Source organism: Schistocerca serialis, chromosome 6, assembly GCF_023864345.2.
Source record: "Schistocerca serialis cubense isolate TAMUIC-IGC-003099 chromosome 6, iqSchSeri2.2, whole genome shotgun sequence".
NCBI classification, from domain to species: Eukaryota; Metazoa; Arthropoda; class Insecta; order Orthoptera; family Acrididae; genus Schistocerca; species Schistocerca serialis.
This window is the reverse complement of record NC_064643.1, coordinates 328709472-328730488: the sequence shown is the minus strand read 5'-3', so window position 1 is coordinate 328730488 and position 21017 is coordinate 328709472. Positions and strand designations below refer to the sequence as shown.

Sequence of the window (21017 nt, the reverse complement as noted above, 5' to 3'; positions counted from 1 at the left end):
GATCCAATGACGGTTAGCAGAATATGGAATCGCTGGGTTCAATAGGGTAACATGGCAGATCACAAGCAGTCGAGATGACAGGCATCTTATCTACATGGCTGTAACGGATCGTGCAGCCACGTCTCAATCCCTGAGTCAACAGATGGGGACATTTGCAAGACAACAATCATCTGCACGAACAGTCCGACGACATTTGCAGCAGCATGAATTATCAGCTCGGAGACCATGGCTGCGGTTACCCTTTACGCTGCATCACAGACAGGAGCGCTTGTGATGGTGTACTCAACGACGAACCTGGGTGCACGAATGGCAAAACGTCATTATTTCGGATGAACCCAGGTTCTGTTTACAGCATCATGATGGTCGCATCCGTGTTTGGCGACATCGTGATGAACACACATTGGAAGTGTGTATTTGCCATCGCCATAGTGACGTATCACCCGGCATGATGGTATGGGGTGCCACTGGTTACACGTCTCAGTCACCTCTTGTTCACATTGACGGCACTTTGAACAGTGGACATTACATTTCAGATGTGTTACGACCCGTGGCTCTACCCTTCATTCGATCCCTGGGATACCCTACATTTTAGTGGGATAATGCACGACTGCATGTTGCAGGTCCTGTACGGGCCTTTCTGGATACAGAAAATGTTCGACTGCTGCCCTGGCCAGCATATTCTCCAGATCTCTCACCAATTGCAAATGTCTGGTCAATGGTGGCCGAGCAACTGGCTCATCACAATACGCCAGTCACTATTCTTGATGAACTGTGGTATTGTGTTGAAGCTGCATGGGCAGCTGTACCTGTACACGTCATCCAAGCTCTGTTTGCCTCAATGCCCAGGCGTATCAAGGCCGTTATTACGACCAGAGGTGGTTGTTCTGGATACTGATTTCTCAGGATCTATGCACCCAAATTGCATGAAAATGTAATCACATATAAGTTCTAGTATAATGTATTTGTCCAATGAATACCCATTTATCATCTGCATTTCTTCTTGGTGTAGCAATTTTAATGGCCAGTAGTGTACATATGCCATTGTGGAGTACATAGTGGGAGAGTACTTTGTACTAACAATAGCATTTTCTGTTCCATCCAAGCTGGGTATTTATCAAGGTAGAAATGACTGTCTATGTCCTCTGTTAATACCCTAATCTCTCTAGCCCTGTTGTCATTATTTCTGTACGAGGTGTATAATGGTAGCAGCAAAATGGTCACATGGTCTTCATCAGCCTGATGTTCTCTAAATTTATCTGACAGAGTGTTATATTTATCTGGCAGAGTGTTGCAAGAAATACACAGTCTTTCTTGTAAGGATTGCAATTTAGGTCCCTGAGCATCTCTGTTATATTTTCATATGGGCTTACCATACTGTTGTGATCATAACAGAGTATGTTTGAATTGCTTGATGACGGTATTCATGCCTACTTGATAGTGACTTCAAATGCTTGAACAGTAGTGTCTTGTATGTGATGTCCTTTACAGATGCATTGGGCTATCCCAGTTGTCTCCCATAACATTTACTTTACACGTTTGTCCCATTTCATATTACTTCTTAAAATAGCCGCTAAACACCCTTACAATGTGATGTGCTCAAGATTTTGATAACTAATCTTATAATCAGCTACTATTGAGATCTTCATCTTTGTTATTGACATTATCTTGTAATTATCCATTTGAAAGATAGAGCTGTCATTAATTACACTAAAGAGAAATTATGACAGTCTTTTTGCATTTTTTTTTGATTGTCCAACAATCATACTTTTCCTTTAGAAAACAGTACCATCAGGGTAAAATAAATCATTTATTGGTGATATTACAGATCCTATTATGCTTCCTACGCATGCAACAAAAACTACGCAGTTAGTTCTAAGAAAGGTTATTAAGAAAAATCAAGGAACATGCGCATAATATTGGAAATCAGTACTTCTGGCAACAGACTTAAGGCTATTTGCAATACAGTGAAATGAGAGGCAGGACAACCAGCCACAGAACAAAATAATATCACTACTGAACTGAATCAAGGGCTATAAATGATGAGTCACAGGTAGAAAATACATTGAATAATCATGACTTAAATATAGTGGAAAGAATATGGACAAACAGTTCAAGAGCACAATCACAGCAATATGCTGAAAATTTATTTTTCATAAAATTCAGTCATATGAATGTACATGCAACTTCTCCTGCTGAAATTAAGAAAATTATACATTCTCTCAAAAATAAAAGCTCACCTGGTTTTGATGGTATTTCCAATAGAATACTAAATATTTGTTCCTGTGTAATAAGCCCTATCTCATCTGAAATATGTAATGCCTCACTAACTCAGGGCCTTTTTCCAGAGCGACTGAAGTACGCCACTGTTAAACCCCTCTTTAAGAAAGGTGATGAGAGATGTCAATAAGAAACAACCTGTTTCACTGCTGACATAATTCTGCAAAATTTTTGAGAAGATGATGTATCCTAGAATAGTATCTCATCTTAGCAGCCACAGTATCCTTAGCAAATTACAGTTAGGGTTTAAGAAGGATTGCACTACTGAGACTGCCATTTACATTTTCACTCGCCAGATTTTACTAGCATTAAATAATAAAATAGTGCCAGTTGGTATTTTCTGTGACCCCTCTAAGGCTTTTGACAGTGTGAGTAACAGTATTCTCCTGCACAAATTGAAGTTTTATGGGATTAATGGTGTAGCCAACCAAAGGATAATGTCGTATATAACTAAAACAATGCAGAAAGTTGTAGTTAGTAATTCAAGCAACACAATCCAGGGACATAATTCTGATTGGGGAGAAATCACATATAGGGTTCCCCAATGTTCAATCTTGCTACACTACTATTCCTCATACACATAAATAAAATTCTGTCTCATATACAGATGATGTTAATATTGCTCTTTTTGTAGATGATGTTAGTATTGTAATAAATCCAAGCACACATACAGAAACAGAAGAAATGGCAACCAAAGTATCATTGACTGGTTTCCTGTGAATGCTCTCATCCTCAATTTTAAAAAGACGCAACATATTTCGTTCTGCACATCTAGAGACACTACACCACTGATAAGCATAACACATGGTGAGGAAATAATAAGTAGTGTGGAAACTTCAAAATTCTTAGGGGTCGATATTGATGAGAATTTAAACTGGCAAAAACACATTTTGAAACTCCTAAAACAACTCAGTTCAGCCACAATTGCACTTAGAATTATTGCAAATCTTGGGGAGAGACAAATCAGTAAGTCGACTTATTTTGAATATTTTTCATTCAATAATTTCATATGGAATAATTTTTCTGGGATACCTTATCTTTAAGAAAGAAAATCTTCATTGTGCAAAAATGCATTGTAAGATTAATATAAGGGGTGTTCAAAAAGAAACAAGCCAGAGGCACAATTACAGAGACCAGTACCTGTATGTTCAAAGTATTGACCCTGGCTGTTGAGACACTTCTCCCACTGTGACAGAAGGCAGTGAATGGTCAGAGCCTTTTTAAAGGACCAAAAATGGCGTAATCACAGGGAGAGAGATCTGGACTGTATGGAGGGTGGCCGAGAACAACCCATTTGAATTTCTGCAAGAGTGCCGCGAATGTGTTGGCCATATGAGGCTTTGCATTGTTGTGGAGCAGAATGACCCCATGGGTGAGATTGCCTGGTCATTTTGATTTGATTGCTTGGTAAAGGGTGGTCAAGGTTTTCGAGTAACACTGGGCATTCACTGCTGTCCCACGCTGCAGGAAGGGAATCAGGAGGAGGCCATCTTGGTCAAAGAAGAATGTAATCATAACCTTTCCTGCATTCGTGTGTATGGAATTGGCTTTTTTTGGTGGTGGTGACACTAGATGTTTCCACTGGAGACTTTGTCATTTTGATTCTGGTTCGAAGTGATGACACCATGATTCACCTCCAGCCACCATTTGTGCCTGGAATGCATTCCCTTCCCAAGCATAGTGCTGCAGATGAGCAAGACAGTGGCCCATTTGACATGCTTCCTGGTGCGGCTGAAGACTGTGGGGCAACCATTGGGCACACACTTTGCACATGTGCAGTCATTCCTTCATGATGGGGTGAACGCTTCCAACGCTCAATCTGACCATGGCGCTATGGCTTTCAATGTTAGTCAGCGGTCCTGGGTAATGAGTGCTTCCACCAACTAGATGACGTCATTGGTAATGCAGTGTGATGCTCCAGACCGTGCTTCATCGGCTAACGACACCAGTCCTGCCCTGACGTGCTAGTGCCATGCCTTGACCCTTGCAAGGGACATGCAGTGTTCACCGTACACTTGTGACATTCGTCAACGAATGTCCATTCCTCCTACTCCTTCCGCTGTCAGAAAACAAACAACAATTCTTTGCTCTTCTTTTGACACCTCCACATCACTGTTTGCAATGCGACTGGCAGCGTTGGTCGATTGACGCATGTTGCTGCTAGCTCTGTATACTCACGTGACGTGCACGCGTCCCCTCAAGCTATGGGCTGTGAACTTCCACGCTCTGGTCAGAACCACACCTCATTACAAACGCCACAATATTACCCTCCTGTCACTGGTTTAAACATTCCAACTCCGGCTTGTTTCTTTTTGAACACCCCTTATATGTGGTGATCACCATCAGTCATATTGTACACATCCGTTTAAGGTGTTGGGCATTCTGACTACTGCTTCACAGTATATTTATTCCCTAAGTGAAGTTTGTTATAAATAATCCACAACCATTCAAAAGGAACAATGGTGCACATAATTACAATACCAGAAGGAAAAATGAAATTCATTATTCCACATTAAGATTGTCTTCAGCACAAAGAGGGGTGCACAATGCTGAAACAAAAGTTTTTGATCACTTACCCAGTGATATAAAATGTCTGATAGACAACAAAGTAAAATTTGAAAACAAACTGAGAAAGTTTCTCCTTGATGACCTCTTCTGTTCTGTGGAAGAATTTCTATAACTGTAATGTGTAAAGGTGGTGGTTAGGAATACTAACTCACATCTGTACATCTTTTTTCTTTTTGTAATAAAAATAAAATAATATAAAAATAAAAAGCTTAGAAATGTTCAGAATGAAATTGTATGTACAAATTAATTTGTGATGTGAATGTAAAATGACTCATTCCCCATCATAACACTCTATCATGGAATGTGAAACTAATGAACTAACTAACTTCCTTGGAGCACACTGAGTGTTACCTTTATTTCTGTTGAATACATAACTGAGTATAATGAACCATGTTCTATTAGAAAAAAATTCATTGAGCTAATCGCATACCTGCAAACATTCTCCTTATTTTGATTATTAGGTAACAATGTGCTGCTGCGTCACCCACCTCCTCCAGAAATATCATAATTTTAAAGCTCAGAACAAGCCTCAGGTTCCTGGATCTGACTGGCGTCAGTGATATTGGTATGTAATTCTCTATATCCAAGCTGTAGCTGGTTTTGTAAACGGAAGTGATCTTTGTTGTTCTCCAGCCTCATGGCACTATTCATTGCAGAAGAGATCCTCAATACATACAAGATAGGAAAGGGGCTAATTCTGAAGCCCATTCGATGTCCACACATTAAAAAAAAGTTTTGCAGCACCTCGGTTCCGAGAGTTCCAGAACTTGTACAGAAAATTGGAATGAGATCAACATAAACATCATTTCTGCCCTTTTTGTTCCTCATAAAAATCACACATTGCAGGCTGTATCACCATACAGCAAGACCTTCAGAGGTGGTGGTCCAGATTGCTGTAGACACTGGTACCTCTAATACCCGGTAGCATTTCTTCTTGCAATGATGCATGCCTGTATTCGTCGTGGCATACTATCCACAAGTTCATCAGGGTATTGTTGGTCCAGATTGTCCCACTCCTCAATGGTGATTCGGCGAAGATCCCTCAGAGTAGTTGGCGGATCACGTTGTCCATAAACAGCCCTTTTCAATCTATCCCAGGAATGTTCAATAGGTGACTGGAGAAAATGCTGGTCACTCTAGTCGAGCAATGTTGTTATCCTGAAGGAAGTCATTCACAAGATGTGCATGATGGGAGGGTGAATTGTCGTCCATGAAGATGAATGCCTCGCCAATATGTAGCCAATATGGTTGCACTATTGGTCGGAGGATGGCATTCACATATGGTACAGCCGTTACAGTGCCTTTCATGACCACCAGCAGTGTACGTCAGCCCCACATAATGTTATCCCAAAACAGGAGGGAACCTCCACTTTGCTGCACTGGCTGGACAGTGTGTCGAAGGCATTCAGCCTGACCGGGTTGCCTCTAAACACATCTCGAATGATTGTCTGACTGAAGGCATATGGAACACTCATTGGTGAAGAGAACATGATGCCCATCCTGAGCGGTCCATTTGGCATGTTACTAGGCCCATCTGCATGGTGTTGTGGTTGGAAAAATGGACCACACCATGGACGTTGGGAGTGAAGTTGCACATCATGCAGCCTATTGCACACAGTTGAAGTCATAATATGACGTCCTGTCTCTGCATGAAAAGCGTTATTCAACATGGTGGCGTTGCTGTCAGGGTTCCTCCGAGCCATAATCCATGGGTAGCAGTCATCCACTGCAGTAGTAGCCCTTGGGCAGCCTGAGCGAGGCATGCCATCAACAGTTCCTGCCTCTCTGTATCTCCTCCATGCCCAAACAAAATTGCTTTGGTTCACTCCGAGACACTTGGACACTTCCCTTGTTGAGAGCCCTTCCTGCCACAAAGTAACAATGCAGACGCGATCGAACCATGGTATTGACCGTCTAGGCATGGTTGAACTACAGACAACATGAGCCGTGTACCTCCTTCCTGGTGGAAAGACTGGAACTGATTGGCTGTCAGACCCCCTCCATCTAATAGGCGCTGCTCATGCATAGTTGTTTACATCTTTGGGTGGGTTTAGTGAGATCTCTGAACAGTCAAAGGGACTGTGTCTGTGATACAATATGCACAGTCAACGTCTAATTCAGGAGTTCTGGAAACCGGGGTGATGCAACACTTTTTTTGATGTGTGTAGAATCTAACTTATACTCCCATCAGGGATGGAGCTTTGACTGCTTGGAGCAGTAGAATCTGACCTGAATTTCCATCAGAGCTGGTACATTGATTGCTTGGAGCAACTTTCTTTCTTTCTTCCTTCCTTCCTTCCCTCTTCTTCTTCTGATATCAGTATTCTCATTTGTAAGTCTGCACAGTGGTCAGACATTGGTACAATAGTATCCTTGTACAAAAATACATTTTTAATTGACAAATTTAATATTCTTGCAACTTTCAGTTTCAACACCAGGCAGGTCCACAAGAGATTGAATGTGAGGCTTGAATCTCTTCATTGCATATGACAAGACCTTCCTAGGATCTTCTGAAAAGATCTTTCATCAGGATCTGACTGAAGAAATTATTGTAGACTTGAAGCATAGCACTTCCCATGAATGCCTACACTGCTATTAAGTTTTCTCAGACAGTTTCCGTACAGACTCTTTTGTAGTGAGAGTGTAATAGTCACTGTTTTTTTTTGCAATATTATCTGAAAGGTACCATGAAAACAAAACCATCTTTTATTGCTTTTTGTGGTATGTGTCTATTTAGACCACAGTTTACATCTTGTATCTTTACCTACACTTGTTCTGCTTTGATGAATCTGAATTAAATGTTTGCAATTTATCTTTTAAATAGGTTGTTAATAACTGTCTATCAGTTTGATCAAATGCACATACTCTCCTGCCTTTCTTTTTGCCTTTGATGATGATCATTCTTGTAATAGCATGGTGGTTACTAATCATCTCTCATTAGTGACACTCTCAAGAAGATCAGGTCTGTTTGCAGCCAGGGGGTCTAAAATATTGTTTCTGTGTGTGGGTTTTGTGAATAGTTGTTTGAGGCTGTTGTTGGTTAATATATTCAGTATCACTTTCAAAACTTTTTTCCCTTACTGCTGATAATGTACGCACAGCTTTCCCAGTTGACAGTGAGCAGGTCACTATCATCTCTTATTACTGTAGTGTATTCAGATTATTTCTGTGGTATTGAGATTAAGTTAAGTGTAATGGCTCTATGACCCATGTATTTGAATCTGGCTGTTGGTAGAAACATCCAATTATTAACCTAAATCCACCAACTCTGGTCATTCTTGCTCATATCAGTTTGCAGTTGATTAATTTCAGACCCTGCTAGACCTTATGTTTCTGCTTGTTGCTACAAACAGTATTCCTTCTGGGAATCTAATTATCTTTGCAATGTATATTCCACATGTTGTCAAAAATTTCCCTACTCTCTGCTTAGGATTTCAACCAATTCTCAGTTCCTAGTATGATGTAGGGGTAACTGCTCTTTCTACAAGATATGTGAGTTCTGGGAGTTTGCTGCAAATACTCCAGCAGTTAACAAATAATAGCTTAAGATTCTCACTCTCAAAATTTGCTATCCAGTCTGTTGTAATAATTCCTTTACCTGATGCTGCTTTTTCTACCAGAGGTCTCAACATTTCACTTAACTTAAAGAGGAAGTTCTGCAAGTACTCTGCCACCCCCAGATCAATACAGTGGCTAGAAAAGACACCTCTATGTAGCATACATGGGGGATCTGTAATTGAGCTCACCTTGCTTAGACCCTGTGCAGATACCGTCAGTGTAATGTAGATACAAAGATAAATGGGAATAAGAAATCAAACTAATGCACTTACTTGGTAACAAACCACGGGAGACTAGGGTTCCTTATTCCAAAATATCCAGAAAATGTACTTGAACAAACACCGAAATTTTGTTGGTAGAATTCAGGTTCACCTTATAGATCAGCTAAACAAGGCTGACATCCAGCTACTTGAAACTGGATTAAAGCAAACATTTATAGAGACTAAGTTACTTGTACCAGACTGACTGAATCCCACATAAGACTTTGTGAATTTGGAATAAATCAAATTAAATGTCAATAGGCTACCTTATATTAAGAAAAGAAAAGTTGCTTGGAGAGCAATAGTTTTGCGGATGATACTACACACGTAAGTTCTTTCTTAATGCTTGCATTATACCTATGTGTACATACATTCTCTGAATCAAGGACAGCTTCTGCAACACTTCCAGCACAATTCATCCATAACTGCAGTGGTGTCATTGCTGCCAGGACTGTTATATTCTTTATAAGTGACTCTTGTGAGGGCCGTTCAAGCCATCTTCTCAAACTTGTTGTAATACCTCTGGAAGGAAGACATCACATAAACATACAGTGCATATATTTCTGTCTTAAAGACAGCCAAGATCAGAGTGTATTCAGGGCAATAACATCACTTTTTTTAGTTAAGTAATGCTGTGTAAGCATTATAGTTAGTTAGGATGAACTATTAAAAGTTTATTTACTCAATGCAAGCTGTGAAACAACAAGAATGAACCAGTTAATTTTAGTGTTATTATTTATAAATCATTTTGCCATTTTTGTCAGTGTATTATTCTGTTGAGTGTTCCATAGTCATCTTTATTCACAATAAATTTGTATTTCTTCTCTGTAAAGGAGACAAGTAGAGAAAGATTTTAAACTGTGAGGATGGGTCAGGAATTACGCATGGGTAGCTCAGCTGGTAAGAGCAGTGCCTGCGAAAAGCACAGATCCAAGGATGAGTCCTAATCTAGCACACAGTTTTAAATTGTCATGAGTTTTCAAAACATCACACCCTCCGCTGTAGATTGAAAGATTCATTCTGGTGATAAATACCAAATATAAAAAGCTATCTCTCTGACACACTAAAGCACAACATAGTGCAGTGTAATGATGCCATCCTCATTGCCTGATTTGGCTGTTCAGGTGGAATATACATTGAGCTGCAGTGGATAACTCCAAAGGACTTCGAATTTTGTAGTCATAACAATGGGTGGATATTATGTAAAACAATGGTCATGAACATGCTATGTCTCTGGCCAGATGGTATCATTGGTACTGATGGGGATAGAAATTCTTATTCAGCAACTGATGACCTGGCTTCGCTCTTTGTGGAATAGGTGTGATGTAACTGATTGCAAAGACTGTAAGTAAAATGGGAGGCATGTTTGTGAAAGTGGTTTAGGAAGTGATAGTAGATGGATGGGAGTTTACAGTAGTTGGTGAGATGATCATCGTACAAAATGTCCTTTTAGGAGTGGTTGGTCTGCAGATGGGATTTTGATCACTTAAATTTGTTGCTTCAGCAGTAAATCATGACTCTTTGTGGGATTAGGTGATGCATTCATTCTCATATCATATTCCTTGAATTCTGTCATGAAGGATATGGAGTGAATCAAGTTATACATTAACAAGCAGAAGCAGGCACTTTTGTTAAGTATGCTGACAATAGATTATGACTAGTGCTAAATTACACACACTGGAAAACACAGTAATTATTTCTAGATTAATTTATGCATGTATTTGTATATTAGGAGAGACAACATCTACTTTGAGAAACACAACTGCTTTTTCTCTTATACCACTCAGCTGCTGTTTTCATATAACACACAAAATAAAGCATTCCTGTAAAAAGAGTTCTTTGCAAGTGGCACAGCCACAACTGACAACTGTGTTCTGTAAATCACCATGAAGTGCATGGTGGAAGTATATCCTATTGTAACACTTATTAGGGTTTTGTAAAATGAAGAAACCACACAACAGTCACTTAATCCACAGCCTTTTATTGACAATACAATGTAACTGGATAGATAAAAAATCTACTCACCAAGCAGTACCAGGAGAGTAAACATATAAAAAAGGTTTTACATATGCAAGCTTTTGGAGATAGTGGCACCCTCTTACAGCAGAAGGGTTGAAGGGGAAGGAAGAGGGTTGAAAGAAAAGGACTGGAGAGGTTTAGGTAAAGGGGTAGAGTTCAGAAAGTCACCTAGAAACCCAGGTTAGGGGAGAGTTACCAAATGGTATGAGATGGAAAAGACCGATTGTTGGGGACTGAACCAAATGAGATTTGAAAACCTAAGAGCTTAAAGGTGGGAGACAGCATAATATGCAAGACAGAGATTACCACTAAAACATCATGCATGAGATAATAAGAGTGAAAAGGTAAGTGCATTGCATGTAACAGTGGTGGGAGCAGGAAGGCGAAAAATAGGTGAGAAAATAGAAGCTGTACACTAAAGCTCCAAAGAAACTGGTGTAGGCATGCGTACTCAAATACAGAGATATTTAAACAGGCAGAATGTGGTGCTGTGGATGGCAATGCCCTATGTAAGACAACAAGTATCTGGCACAGTTGTTAAGATTCGTTACTGCTGCTACAATGGCAAGTTATCAAGATTTAAGTGAGTGTGAACATGGTGTTATAGCCAGCGCATGAGCAATGGCACACAGCATCTCTGAGATAGTGATGAAGTGGGGATTTTCCCATACGACCATTTCATGAGAGTACCGTGAATATCAGGAATCTGGTAAAACATCAAATCTCCAACATTGCTGCGACCAGAATAAGATCCTGCAAGAACAGAATCAATAATGACTGAAGAGAATCATTCAATTTGGCGGAAGTGCATCCCTTCTGCAAATTGCTGCAGATTTCAATGCTACGCCATCAACAAGTGTCAGCATGTGAACTATTCAAAGAAACATCATCAATATGGGCTTTTGGACTCGAATGTCCACTCATGTACCCTTGATGACTGCATGACACAAAGCTTTACGCCTCGCCTGGGCCAGTCAACTCCGACATTGGACTGTTGATGACTAGAAACATGTTGCCTGGTTGGACAAGTCTCGTTTCAAATTGTATCAAGCGGATGGAATTTCTGAAGGTTTAGGCAAGGCTAACAATTTTGTTGCACATATTACTCTGAAAGACAATGCTCAGCTGAAATTTTGCTGGGCCAGAACTGTTCCCATTGCATTACGGGACAAAGTCGCTGCTCAACTTAAAGAATTGCAAGATAGTGGAGTTATTGTGCCGATATCAGCTAGTCAATGGGCAAGTCCACTGGTTTTGCTCTTCAAACCTTCAGGTTGCAGTAGCCTCTGTGTTGACTTTAAGTCTACATTCAACCTACAAACTGATTGATACTTATCCATTACCACTGCCAGAGGATCTTGTGGACAAATTTAGGCGCAGGATGCTACTTTTCAAAAATTGATTTGCTCAACATGTATATTCAAACACCACATGATGAAGAACCTCAAAAAGTTTGTGTAGTAAATACTCATATGGGCTTGTTTAAATATTTGTGTTTGCCTTTCGCCAGTTCTTCCACACCCACCATATCCCAGTGGTATATGGAACAGCTGACTGTGCAAGTATCAAACTGTTCAAAGCATTTGGACGATATTGTAGTAGCAGGTTGTACACCTCAAGAACATATAGCAACTTTACATGCTTTGTTTCATGTGTTATCTGATGCAGGACTAAAGTGTAGACTGGACAAGTGTGATTTTTTAAAACCTGAGTTGCAGTATCTTGGTCGTGTGATAAACAGTCAAGGTGTACATCCTCTTCATTCGCATTTGTTAGTCATACGAGGCTTGCCAGTTCCTTGCAATATCACAGAATTGCAGTCAGTTTTAGGAAAATGAACTGTCAAATTCAGTTCATATTGAATTCTGCACAAATCGCAGCTCCTTTGCATCACCTGTGTCACAAGAATGTCCGTTTGTTTGGACAGATGATACCAAGTAGTTTTTCAAAAACTTAAAGATGCATTGTTCAGTGATCGATGCTTAGTTCACTTTGTTCCTCACAAACCAGTTGTATTGCAAGTTAACACTTCCTCTTACAGAATCAGTGCAGTGCTTTCACTCAGAATTGGTGATAAAGACAGGCCTATTGTTTTCACATCAAAAGTATTGTCCAAAGCTCAATGTAACTATCCACAAATTGAGATAGAGGCATTGGCTACTGTGTATTGTGTCACCAAATTTCACCACTATTTGTACAGAAGAAAATTCTACTTAGTAATGGATCACTAGCCTTTGCAGTCCTTGTTTCACCTGACAAAATCGGTTCCTGAATGAATTGCCAAAAATTGCAAAGATAGGCTTTGTTGTTGTCTCAATACCAGTACAAGATTGTGTATCGTCGACAGCTCAACATGGTAATGCGGACGCACTTTCATGTCTTCCGATTGGCCCTGATACAGACTTTAATGCTTCTGCTGCATCTTGTTGTCACATTGATGCTCATGATTCTAAATTGCTTCAATCTTTTCCACTAGACTACAAGAATATTGCACAGGCCACAGAAGCTGATCCAGATTTGGACATTTTTGTAACATACATTTGCACATCTTGTCCTCATTCCTTGCATACCATACAGAACCCTGTAGTGCGCCGATACTCTGCCTGTCTGCCTGTCGGCATAGCCCCACTTAACAGAAGGTGTGATTCTTGTGCAAAATGACAGTGGACAGTCACGTGTGTTGATGCCTAAAGCTTTGCACAAAAAAGTGTTGCAGTTACTTCACTAAGGACACTGGGTGATTGTTCGCACAAAAGAGCTAGTGCGTCAGCACTGTGTTTGGCAGGGCATGGATGCGCAAATAGAACAGATGATGTCACAGTGTCACGCATGGCTGGAAAATCAGTCCACTCAGACACATAAATTCTCTGACTGGCCTAAGTCGCAATTGCCATGGCAATGTGTGCACATAGACTTTGTGGGACTTTTTTGGAACACCCGTTGGTTGATTGTGGTTGACTCATATAACAAGTTTCCTTTTGCTGTGCCAATGAACTTGACAATATCCCGTAACACAATTCGGGTGTTGTCATCGATTTTTTGCCTCGAAGGTTTACCTGAAGTAATAGTGTCAGACAATGGTCCTCAGTTCACATCAAATGAATTTGAAACATTCTGTTAATGTAGCAATGGCATACAGCTTCTAACTAGTGCACTGTCCCATCCACAGTGAAACAGTGAAGCGGAACATGCTGCCACCATTGCACACAGCTCCACCCTCCTCAGCATCTGGCACAGAAGGAAGACCACAAGTATCACTTCGCACTGCATAATATTGTCTTTTACAGGGTTTTTAGTTGGAGCAGGTGGTAGGCATGAGGCGAGATGATCTGTCGACTTTGCGCTTGCGTGTATCTACTTTCAAGTCCAGATGGCTTGCAGCGCCGTCATGAAAATCAACTTCATGTCTGTCATGTGCACAGTGATCTTTCAGTGTCTTTTCCCCCAGATTCACAGATCCAGAGACAGCATGGCCACAGCAGCCACCAGACGGTGTCATCACAACACCGCAGGATGACCCAATGAAGACGGAACCTTTGTCTCCTCCACTGCCTCTCATCCTACCGATGGAGCTGGACCCATCCACAGTGCAGAAGTCACTGCCTCCTTCATCTGGTTCATGGCTGCAGGAGATGGACGCGTACCCTTCTGGTCATTTTCCATTTCTGCCAGACCGCAGGCTGGATGGAGGGTTACGACCAGAAGCTTGACGTCCACTGCAGCCACAGCTTCCAGCCTAGCGATGCACCCACACTCCTGTATCCCCCGCCATGGTTGCACTTCCTACATGACGACGGTCCGTCACTTTGGGGGGGGGGGGGGGGGGGGGAGGACTGTTCTGATATACCGGCAAGTGCTGGAATGAAGACGAAGAATGCAACTGCAGAGAAAGTGGTGAGACGACATCAGGCCAATAGCGCACTGCCCAGGACGTCACCACGATAGGAGCGGCATGAAGACAAAGCGAATATAAGCGCTGATCCTGACAGCCTCAATCAGACAGTTTTAGCACAGTACTAGGAGAGCACTATGAAAGTAGTGACGTGTGATCCATATCAATTGCTTACATGGACCTTGTATACAGCAAAGGACTTTGATTATTTGTTTGTCACCCATCACTTGCAACACTATTGTAAATTCAAAGTTAAGTATTGTCAATCTTCTTATTTGTAATAAAAACTGTTAATGTGTTTTTGCTTGAATTGTTTTATAGCATTCCAAGAAAGCAGCCTCCTTTAGGCACCCTATATGAGACAAGTGGGCAAGACCCCACATTTATCACATGTTTCCTCCCAGTTATAGAATTTATTGCATTTCTCACATTTTTCTATGGTCAAATCAGTTTTGTTACTGTCCTTGCTGATTTGGCTCCTTGCTGTTTTGATTTAGTCATTGACTTCATCCCATTTCTCGTATGTTTCTTCTGCAGACCTCATGATCTAAGTGAAATCACTATGCACTCCCTGCTGGCAACAGGTATGCCCACTGCTGGGAGTGACAGGCAACAGCATCTTGCTGACCAATTTCTGGAGACAGAAAACCGAAACAGTGTGCTTCTCTGTGGAAATATCTGAAGCCAGAAGACAATGCCATGTCACAAAAAGTGACTAGTGCCTCGACAGCCATGCCAATGAACAAAATGACAAGGGATATTCACCTATCACTGAATATGGCTGGGGAATCACCTAAAGAAGTCTATGATAACATGTCAATGTCCTTCAAGAAGCAAACAAACTGATGGAGAAAATGGGCTAATTGGGCCAAGTTTTAGTTCAAGTTGCTTGGTCAGATGCAAGAACCATGAGAGGAGAATGAAGTATTTACATCAAGAAATCCCTAAATCAGATTCGGAAGCACTGAAAGTCCGTGTTCAGCTTCTAGAACAGGAGAACTTCAAGGTGAAAGAAAAAGCAACTACATCTATTTCTTCATATGCTAGTCTTGCAGCTTTTAAAAAACTGAACTTAAGAACATCAGGTAAGATAAAGAAATCAGCAAACAAAAAACCCAATACACTTTTCCTTAGATCCACCAAGATCAGAGGTGTCACAGACACAAAGAAGGAAAGAAGAAACTTGCTAATGCAATAAACTTGAGGGTAGATAAGGTTAGAATCAAATCGATCTGGACAGCCAATAGCGCTGTCATAGTGGAAACAGAGAATGGTGATGATTGCAAGAGGCTTCAAGAGAAAGCTCATAAGGGACACAGAATTTAATATAAACCATGAAAACACAAGAGACCTGTGCTAATTGTGGACAGTGTGCCCAAAGCAGTGGACAACAATGAACTTCTTAAAGATATCTATGAGCTTAACTTGTCTGGGCACATGAAAAAGAAGGAATTTGAAGAAGAGATACTACTGAGATTCCAAATCGGACCCTGAGAGAAAACCTATGTCAGTCACATTACAGAAGCCACTCCTTGTGTTTGTAAGCTACTGCAGCAAAAAGAAAAGGTTTATGTCAGTTTCCGTGCTCTAGGAATGAATGATTAAATGGACATGCCAAAATGTTATAAATGTTGTGACTTATGTCACACCAAGAAGATACAAGTGTACAGAGCGAGTGTGCTCCCAATGTGGAGCAGAGGGCTACCAGAAAAGTGCACGCATAAAAATCAATGAGAAACCTGTTTGTATCCCTTGTAGCAAAAGGATCAGAAAATGTGACTCACCTTGCAAAGACTATGTAACTTATGGAATGCTGTTTGAATGTGAAATAGCTAGAACAGGCAATGGATCTATCTAAAATATGAGCAAATGGAGAGTGGTCAACTCTATTGTATATCAAATCTATGTAATCCAAGTAACAAAAGACATGTTACACAGGAAACTGAAGTCCTCTTCAACAGTAACCAGGAACTGGCATCATGCCATAGCCTGGTGACAGCAGCTTGGGATTATGCCGCCAGTGAGAGGAGTGTCACATTATGATGAAATTCCAGCACCAATCACTACAGAGTTTATTTAGAAGCAGCGTCTTGAGTTCATGAATTTCATAGATGACATGATACTGCAGAAGAGATTAGAGAGAGCAGTTGCAAAGGAACTTAGAAGACGATCTCTTAAATGGGTAACAGCGCAGACAGAGGTATGCTGCATGATAAAAAACTTGAGCAGCAGCAGTTTTGTGCAAGTGAAGCTGAATGCTCAGGAAGCTTAAATACAGACAGCATAACTCATAATGACCTGCATACAAGACAATAAAGCACTTTGTCATCATGTACAAAATCACATAAGAAGAAGTTTCTGAACTTTGTCAAGGAGAGACTATGTGAGGGACACCTGCATTAATCCAAGCTGTGGGGACTGCTGCCAGAGGAGGTGTTCCTGGTACAGCAATGCCTGCAATGGAAGACTTCCTGACTTGTCAGCTGCCCAACCTGATGCTGCATCTACAAGCAGCTCCTATCAAAGGGCATGAAAAGATGGTGATGATCATGATGACATTGACACTGCACCTGCAGTAGCAGCAGACGCTCATGCAGCTTTGGCATTATCTACGGATTGTAAAGGGACACCATCCTCTAGCATTACTTTTCCTCAACAGAAGTAATCAATAAGAAACTTCCTGGCAGATTAAAACTGTGTGCTGGACCAAGACTCAAACTTGGTCCATCACACAGTTTTAACCTGCCAGGAAGTTTCATATCAGTGCGCACTCTGCTGCAGAGTGAAAATCTCATTCTAGAAGTAATCAATACCAGAAATATCCTCTAATTTTGAGTAGGTTAGTATTATCTCAACTGTTTTCTAAAAAGAATTTCATGTGATTTTGTACATGATGTATTACATTTCAGACTAAAATTTGTTAAAAGAAATTACTTTATTTTCTTTGTTACAATCAATATGTACTAGTCCTGAACACACATTTAAAATTACTTTTTTGGAAATATTTGAGATTACGAAATATTCAACACACTTAAAATTTCTATTATTAATTACGCAATTTGGTACTGTTTATGATGTTAATTTCTGGACTCATTTATAAAATAATAACATAAATTAGTAAGAATTCATTTGTCAAGAAAATTTGTAAACCCTTTGGAAAATTGTTATTACCACAGAGTGAAGTAGTTGCGAGCATGCCTCTAATCTGATCAGACATGTTTTTGTAATTTGGACTAACAATGTGATTTTGGCTTTGTTAATCTGAAAATTCAATAGACAGTGTGATATAGAAAAATGTGAGGGAATAAATTATCATGAAGAAAACAAAAAACCTGAACAGGCTTACTTCAAAACTTATTATGTCAATTGGAAGCATGAGAACCTATAATGTCAAAAATTTTGGCTTCAAGAATCAACTCCTAGATGTGAAGAACTGAAGCCAACTATGAGAAAAGAAGATAAGTAAAAAGTTTATTGTAATGCTTCCTCCTCTCGAAAGTTAACCATAAAGACAGTGACAATAAGCTAATGATGTTAGTGAGGGGTAGATTACATGTGGTGGCATCATCCAGGATCACTTGACTAATAATGAAGTTCTGTCTCTTGCAGAAGAAGGGCGAGTGATTTGTGTCATTTGCAGTTTAAGTATAAATGAATTTCCAATGGCACGAAGAAAGAAGACCAAGGGCTGCCCAACAAAGTAACTAGTATTAACAGTGATGAGGTACTACTAACAATGACGGACCATATCTAATGAAAGACGACTTTACAACTACAACCAGGGGCATCAAAAAAGGAAATATAAGCACAAACTATCTGTGAAGTTAATTTTTTTGTGGACTCACATGCCTGAATAGAGATGAGGGTAGGAGTGATATAGAAGTGAAAGCTGTAAGACCCAGCCAGGACATGTCTGAGCCAAGTGAAATTGTAGTCAGTAAAGAAACAATAAAAACTGATATTTTGCAGTTAATTTTGGTAAAACTAGAGAAAATGAAGACAGATAATAATAGCAAATTTAGTGCAGTCAATGATCAGTTAACTGAAATAAGAGCAGATAACAATGGCATATTTAATGCAGTTAATGATCGGCTAACTGAAATAAGAACAGATAACGATTGCAAATTTACTTCACTATAAGGACAATTAAATGACCTGAAAACTGTAAACAATAGTAAAATGGATAGGCTACAATATCAAATGGACCAAGTTTCAGAGCTAAAAAATGGGTTGTCACAGGGGTTAAAAAGAGTGATTGAAAAAGTTGATGTTTTCGAAAATAAATTTATTGCTTTGGAAAATGAATTTATTGCTGAATCTGCAAGACAGACGAAGAATGTTAATGATGTCAGAGTTGAACAGAAGGCCGTAGTGGAAAAAATGGAATGAAACATTGCCAGTTCAGACAAAAAAATTTTTGATGTTGAGAACAATATCCACACTAATGTACTGTTTTAGATAAAATATTTTCAGCAGTTTAGCAAACATTGTGAACCAAAATCTATGTGCAAACAATGATATTACATGGTCCAACACTCCAATCAAAAGTTTTCCATCAGAGGCCGGCCGGAGTGGACGAGTGGTTCTAGGCGCTACAGTCTGGAACCGCGCGACCGCTACGGTCGCAGGTTCGAATCCTGCCTCGGCCATGGATGTGTGTGATGTCCATAGGTTAGTTAGGTTTAAGTAGTTCTAAGTTCTAGGGGACTGATGACCACAGCAGTTAAGTCCCATAGTGCTCAGAGCCATTTGAACCATTTTTCCATCAGACAATTTCCATCCAGTGAATTTTCTGCGCCACTGTAGAGAGTTTTGTGTCAGGCATGAATGACAATCAAAAAATTAAATAGGTTAAAAGACTCTTGAAGGCTAAGTTCTATCATGGGTAAATTTAAATTTAAGTCAGTGGGAAATGAATCAAAGTTTCAAAAAAAGGTTTTTAAATAAACTTTGGTTGAAAGCTGAACAGGGGAGAATCAAAACTGAATTCTTGAATGGTCCTAATTACACGAATAGGGACAGTACTTTGAAAGAGGTTTGTAAGAATCAACTTAAAAAAATTAACACACCTTGACAAACCATTTGACAAAATGACACTGACTGATGCTCTTAGAAGGAGATTAACAGAAAGCTTGCATTGGGATTTAATACACGGACCTGACGATTGTCTTGAACAATTTTAATGGTATGTTGACAGGCTGGATAAAGCAGTAGAATGAAGTATGTACCATAATAATTAAAATGATAGAAATCACAATGGGAATAATTACAGAAACAGAGATAATGGTAACTTCTGTCAGGATCAAAATGTTAATACAGACAGAAATTTTGAACAATAGCAGAATAGGAATAATGGGCATAACAATGGGCAATTTAATAGAAGAAACAATCACAGAAGTAACTACTAGGGGAAATGACAGTTTGCCTCAATGAAGGTCCACAGTTTTGGGGTGAGGAAACACAACAAGATGTATGTAAATCAGATGATGACTGTATTGGATCTAAACTAGGTGGTATTTTTTGTGTAGACATGAATGAGAGCTGTGAAATAACTGAGGTTGGTAAGTCTGAGACTGGTAGCTTATAGCAAATGAATGTAGGCGAGGTAAGTGACTTTGATGGAGATGAGACTTGTATTAGATTAGATTAGATTAGATTTACTTTCATTCCAATTGATCCGTAGTGAGGGGGTCCTCCAGGATGTGGAACATGTCAGAAAAACAACAATACATGACAAATATTTAAACTAAAACAAATAAGCTAATGTACCATTCCACAGGCCCAAGTGGAATGATCGTCATTTTTTAATGAACACTAAGAGTCATTTTACAAATACTATTGCACTGAATTTAAAATAAAAAAGTTTTATATTTATTTATAAGGTAAGATACATGTAATACAACTACTGTAATACTTATTTACAATGAACACATTACTGCACTGAAATGGTGCAGAAGTTAGATTATACTTACACACACACACACACACACACACACACACACACACACACACACACACACAATTTTCAGTGAACACATTACTGCACTGAAATTGTGCAGAAGTTATGTTGTACTTATATACAAATCAGTTGGTTTTCCTCAGAAATTCATCAATGGAGTAGAAGGAGTTGGCCACCAATAAATCCTTTAGGCTTCTCTTAAACTGAATTTCATTGGTTGTTAAGCTTTTTATGGCTGCTGGCAAGTTATTGAAAATGTGTGTTCCTGAATAATGCACACCTTTTTGTACAAGACTAAGTGACTTTAAATCCTTGTGAAGATTATTCTTATTTCTAGTATTGATTCCATGAATTGAGCTGTTGGTTTGAAAAAGTGATATATTTTTAATGACAAATTTCATTAAGGAATAAATATATTGGGAAGCTGTAGTTAGTATCCCTAGTTCCCTAAACAGGCTTCTGCAGGATGTTCTTGAGTTCACAC

The 21017-nt window shown here is 39.7% G+C and overlaps 1 protein-coding gene across 1 annotated transcript in view; it reads right to left on the bottom strand.

Annotated features, from left to right (window-relative positions):
- LOC126484590 (E3 ubiquitin-protein ligase MARCHF2-like) overlaps positions 1–21017 on the bottom strand; it is a 100109-nt gene that overhangs the window by 19033 nt on the left and 60059 nt on the right. Inside the window, exon 3 of the mRNA XM_050108153.1 lies at positions 9035–9185. Coding sequence (XP_049964110.1) covers positions 9035–9185 — 151 coding nt within the window. The remainder of the gene's footprint in view (positions 1–9034; positions 9186–21017) is intronic.